Genomic DNA, 6,151 nt, shown 5'->3' with positions numbered 1-6,151 from the left:
CCTGTGTCTTGTCCTGAGTGGGGCTCTGTGCTTCAGGTGTGGAGGCTGCTTAAGATTCTCTCTCTCCCTCTACTGCTCTCTCTATAAACAAACAAACAAACAAACAAATAAATTTGGCTTCATTGAATTTTGTTTCTCCCATGATTATCCTATCCTTTTTTTTTTTTTTTAAAGAGTGGGAGCAGGGGAGAGAGGCAGAATGAGAGAGAGAGAGAGAGAGAGAGAACCCTAAGTAAGCCTCACACCCAGTGTGGAGCCCAGCATGGGGTCCAGCGCGGGGCTGGATTCCACGACCCTGGGTCACCTTAGCCAAAATCAAGTGTTGGATGCTTCCCCACTGAGCCACCCAAGAGCCCCTATCCTATATTTTTAGTATCCGTTCCCACATGTATTCCACAGATTTATGTCTTTAAAAATTGGAAAACTCAAGTTGTTATTTTGGAGTGTAATATGCTCTTCATGGATTATACCTCCTACACTGACAACCCATATAGTTATCTCAAACTCATATTAAAGTGCATCACTCACTGGCTTAAAAGGTCTTTCCGTATTTGCCCCGTGGTATTTAGCGGTAAGATTGAACATGATTCTGAGACCAGTCTTCATCTTCCCTGTTCCTGTCTATCCAGGTTCATGTCACGCTGCTGACCATTTTTAAGCTCATTGTCCAGCACATCGCCTGGCACGTGGTGAGAGCTCAATAAACAATTGTTGAATGAACAGATGAATTAACAACCACATGCACACTGATTTTCACCTTCTGGCCCTGGTTATATATTCTCTCTGGTAGGAATGCTCCCACTCCCCCTGATGCATACATGTTCATTCTGCAAACCTGGTTTCAAGCTTGAAGTTTCATTTTTTATGTCCTTTCATCTTGGGAACTTTCCTGAACCCCTGAGTCTTTGTCATGTGTCCCTCCAACATGCTTTCATAGCACCCTGTGTTGCCACTATCTTACCATTTATAACACGGTGTCGTCATTTTCTGCTCCCCTCCGGGTGCCTCTCAGTGGAGCCTAAGCTCTGTGCAGAAAGACCCGGGTTCCTCTCTATTCACCACTGAAGCCCCAGAAATTATCAATCTGTCTGATCTATTCTTTGGGCTCAAGAAATGTCTGTTGATTAATGAGGGAGGGATGGAAGGAATAAATGGGATATATTTATCCTGAAGTTGTTTTCTGTGTGGGGGAGCCACGTATGTTTAAAAACACCTTTTCATAATGAAATGTTATCAAAAAGTAATCTAACTGACAGAGAAAAATAACAGAAACAGCTCACATTCATAAGATGATGAAATCTTGCTGAGAGCAGGGGGAATATCAAGGTAAGCTATTCTCGCACTGAGCATCTCAGGTTCAATTTTTTCTCATTACCCAGTTTAAGCAGAAGTAAAAAACAAATTGTGGTTTCTCTAAGAGATCTAGCCAGAATTCTGAGTCGGAATGAGATAAAAGGAGGAAAAAAAATTCCCTACCCACCAGTATTTTTTTCTCTACATTTTATTGACTTTGTTCACCTTCTTTTATACTTTTATTTTTTATTCACTACTTATCACGCACTATACATTATTCTACTTGTATAAGGTATTCTGAGTTATCAGGTAAGTACTTTATGGAGTATAAACGTATATTAAAAAATAAAAATTCCTGTCTGACATTACAATATTCTTTTATTTGAGTCATTGCATTTTCTATGGCTTATCAGCATAAGATGGGTGACATGAACAATGCAAAATGATTCTGAAGTCTGCAGGGAAATTTGGACACATGGCATAATATTCTTCACTTAGATCTTAGAGGTTAAATGGGTACATACCGCAATATTACAGTGAACTAATTATCATAAACTATGTTATAGTTTTCTATAAAATTGAGTTAAGTTATTAATGAAAAGTTCTTAGAATTTAGTTATAGTTAATGAATTAATATAAATATCATATACAATAGTATAAATAACTATATATAATTATGATATATAATATGTGTATATAATAATATGACATGTGTACGTATACCATATTTTACATATTATATATTATATATGTGGCATCCGGCATAGCCTTTAGTTCATGGTAGCTATTATAATTATCTTTCTATCATCTTTGCCTGGTGCTGTATCAGAGCGTGTAAGAGCACGGTCTTATAAATCAGGTAGCTTCTGATTAATGACTCTCATATACCTACTTTGATACTTCCCCCTTCCGTTTCCTCACCTATAAAGTGGGGATAATAACAGTGCCTATTTCTTTGGATTGTCCTAGAGATTGATGCTCAATACCAATATAATTTTACATTAGAATTTAATTTTTAATTTCTTAATTAGAATGAAAGCTTATGAATCCATATACATGAATGAAGCTAGGAAAACTAAGCCCCAATTTGGTAGAATTGTCCAAATATGCAAAGAGTGATCCTGGGTTAGTTTTTTTTGTCTTTTTCTTGCACCCATTTCTGCTCTTTGCAATGTAGAATCTATGATTCATACCAGTCATTTTTTTCCTTCTATATCTTATAGGTATTCCTTGCTGAGATCATCCAAAATGTCTTTTCGATCCTTGCTTCAATTGAATCAATGTTGTGCTTCGCGCATATTTATTTCTCCCCTGAAATAGCTTTCCTACTACACAATTTCCTAATGGCATTTTTCATCTGGTCATTTCTCAAGGTATAGATTAAGGGATTTAACATGGGAGTTATCGTAGTGTAGAACACTGCCACTGCTTTATCAATAGATAAAGTAGCTGCGGGTCTCATGTACACAAATATGCAGGGCACAAAGAATAAGACGACCACCGTGATGTGGGAGGCACAGGTGGAGAGGGCTTTGCGCCTTGCCTCCAAGCTGTGGTTTCTTAGGGAGCGCAGAATGACCACATAGGAGACCATCAAGAGGAGGAAGTTTAACAGACAGATGAATCCACTGTTGGCAGCAACGAAGAGCCCTAGAGTGTGCGTATCAGTGCAGGCAAGATTGAGCAAAGGGTTCAGATCACACATAAAGTGGTCTATGATGTTAGGGCCACAGAAGGGTAATGGGATGATAAAGAGGATCTGTATGGTTGCATGAAGAAAGCCTCCCACCCACACCACTCCCATTAACAGGCCACACACCCGCCGATTCATGATGGTCGTGTAGTGCAATGGCTTGCAGATGGCTACATAGCGGTCATAGGCCATCACCGTAAGCAGGATGACATCAGCACCTCCAAAGAAGTGTTCCCCAAAGATTTGGGTCATACATACATTGAATAGGATGGTCTTCTTCTCACGGAGTGAATCTACAATCAGTGTAGGGGTATTGACAGAGGAATAGCAGGCATCAATGAAGGAGAGATAGGCCAAGAAAAAGTACATGGGGGACCCCAATAATGGGCTGGCAGTGATAGTGACCACGGTGAGCCCATTTCCTACCACAGAGACGATGTAGATGACCAAAAACATAACAAATATGATTTTCTGCATCTTTGGATTCTCTGTGAGCCCCAGTAGAACAAACTCCGTCACGTTGTTCCTATTGTCCATTATTTCATATTATGGTTGATTGCATTACCTGAAAAGAAAAAGCTTTTTTGATTAATGCAACCTTGAATTTATTGAGGCTCTTCATCTAGTAAATAACAAATGCCTAGATTCTATAGAGTTGTGGATTCTCACGAGGTTTGTTTGAGATAGAAAGATCTGAGTTCTTGACGATGACTTAAATTATCTCCTGGGTGAAGATTCTGTTAAGAGCATTGACATGAAAAACTTTGCAAACACACAGGCAGGAGATCATCTATGTACACTTCCTCATCTGAAAAGACTTAGGGCCTATCTTGAAATTGTCATATTGCAGCTAAGTGTGAAAAAAGTGGTAGGAAATGGATGTAAAGGCTATGAATGCAACGCTAGGAATTTTTCCTTTATCCTTAGGAAATGGAGAACCATGGAAGGTAATTGAGAATATGAATGAGAGGGCGAAGAGGAGTTGGAGGAAGGGTGAATCTTGGATACAACTCTCGTAAAGACCTTTGTGCGTCTTGGATGAAGTTGGCTGAGGGTCAGTAAGGGGATGGAAGTCAGAGAAAGAAAGCCCCATATCCAAACTATTTATAATAGTTGACAAAAAGTGTAACAGGGTATTTCTTAAGAGAATATTATAAAGGGCTCTAGGAGTTACTATAAAGTAATTGACAATGCATGTTACCAAATGCCAGTAATATTATAATAGATAATAAGTATATTTTTAATGATTTATTGCTATATGCATGGCATGGTAGTAACCTGTGTGATTTACATTATTTCATCCATTTTGCAAATGTAGAAACAATCTCAGAGACTGATGTTAACAGTAATAATAATGATACTATTAACTAAAACTACTGGATACTTGTTGTGTTCTGGTTTTGTAGAAATGTGGTTGTTTCATCCTCACTACAAACCCATGAGATGATGGAGCGCCTTGATGGCTCAATTCATTAAGTGGAGCCCTTGGTTCCATCTCAGGTCATGGTCTCGCAGTTGTGAGATCCAGCCCCGTGTCAGGTTCCACAGGGAGCCTTGCTTGCGTTTCCCTATCTCACCCTCTACTGCTTGTGCTCTCTTTCTTTCTCTAAAAAACAAACTATCTATCTATCTATCTATCTATCTATCTATCTATCTATATATGAGTACCACTATTATTTTATACTTACTGTATACAGTAGGCAATACAATATAGAGAAGTTAAGGGTCCTGTCCAAGATCAAACAGAGAATAAAGGGCAGAGCCAAGATTATATCACATTATACTTGTCGACTTTTTTCTTCCAAAATTTTAATCCATTCCCTACATTGTTATGTTATTACAAACAATGCTGAACTCGTTATCTCTTTTTGATATGACCATAATAATTATAATGACTTTAATACCACTTCAGAAGCAAGTGTTCATGAAGCAATTTCATCAACAGACACACACACACATGCACACACACATGATCACCAAGTATCAACACATCAAAATCACTAAATACATCAGAATCACTAAATATTAACAAAAATGTGGTGCTGCTTTCATTGAATATCCCTTTGATCTTGGCCTCTTCCACAGCCCCATTTCCTCCCTTCCCAATCTGCTTGCACGCATGGGTCCCCAGACTCTGCTAAATGTTGAAAATGACTACCACAGTCGTTACGTGTAATGTATTGGTTGTAGAACTAGAGAGACCATATTGGAATCTTGCCTTTTCCACTTGCAACTTCTTTTATCCCAGGAACATTTCTTGGCACCCTACATCCTTGTTTCCTCAGGTATAAAGTGAGAATGATAATATCCATGTCCCGGGTGTTATGAGAATTGATTGAGGAAACATACATGAACATAGCCACCACATTACTGTGGGCACACAAAAAACTTACACCAATTTTTGTGACTGTGACTGTGCCTGCACCTAGGAGATAGGGAGAATTGGCGTTTTGAGTGAAATACAGAAAAACATTTGACCATGCAACAAGCTCAGGAAGATTAATCTCTAATTTTACTTTTCAGGAAGGCACAGAGACCCACATTATCTGTAGCAGTTAATCTAAGGAAGGGCTGTCCCTGTTCATGCTTGGGCTAAATGACGGATGATCTATTTAATGTATTACTCATATGTATGTCTTTTCTGTGTTTGGAGTGTATTTACACTTGATTTTCATGCTCATGATTTGTCTTGGATGTTAAGGGAGAGGTCTCATGCAATACCAAGTGCCTGGTTGATCAGAGAGCTGGGTCCTACAACATTTCATAATCTCTATGAGCCTCAGATTGTTCATTTGCCAAATTAGGCCAATGACACTTATTAACTATCTTCTGAAGAACTTGGGAGAGGATAAAATATTACTATACTTAAAAGTGTTGAAACATAGTGATTACTATATAGAGAAGGTAACCCTCTTTAAGATGCTTCAACGCTGTTGAAAAACTTACCTTGTACTCTTAGATGATCTTAATGATGTTTGGGGGTTTTCAGAAATAATCCCATCTTCTAACTGACCTCTTCTTGGATAAGAAACTTACACTATGAAAGTTATGGCACACTCAGACTGAGACTACTTAGGTAATTCAGTAACAAATCAATAGCTGTGCAGAAAGTGTTTCTATTAGTCCAAATCTTTCCTTCTAGCTTAAAGCCCCAAAATTGTTCAT

At 38.4% G+C, this 6,151-nt stretch overlaps 1 protein-coding gene across 1 annotated transcript; it reads right to left on the bottom strand.

Annotated features, from left to right (window-relative positions):
• Nucleotides 1-2,593: 2,593 nt before the first annotated feature.
• LOC112865250 (olfactory receptor 4C46-like) lies at nt 2,594-3,555 on the bottom strand. The gene has a single exon (XM_025928288.2). The coding sequence runs from the start codon at nt 3,521-3,523 to the stop codon at nt 2,594-2,596; it is 930 nt and encodes a 309-aa protein (XP_025784073.2). The 5' UTR covers nt 3,524-3,555.
• Nucleotides 3,556-6,151: the final 2,596 nt, after the last annotated feature.

Source organism: Puma concolor, chromosome D1, assembly GCF_028749965.1.
Source record: "Puma concolor isolate L17-30 chromosome D1, mPumCon1.1.hap2, whole genome shotgun sequence".
NCBI classification, from domain to species: Eukaryota; Metazoa; Chordata; class Mammalia; order Carnivora; family Felidae; genus Puma; species Puma concolor.
The sequence above is the reverse complement of the archived record's forward strand: the minus strand, read 5'-3'. Positions and strand labels throughout refer to the sequence as shown.

Excerpts from the sequence above, each read along its gene's own strand:
- LOC112865250 (XM_025928288.2), bottom strand. The coding sequence starts at position 3,523 with ATGGACAATAGGAACAACGTGACGGAGTTTGTTCTACTGGGGCTCACA.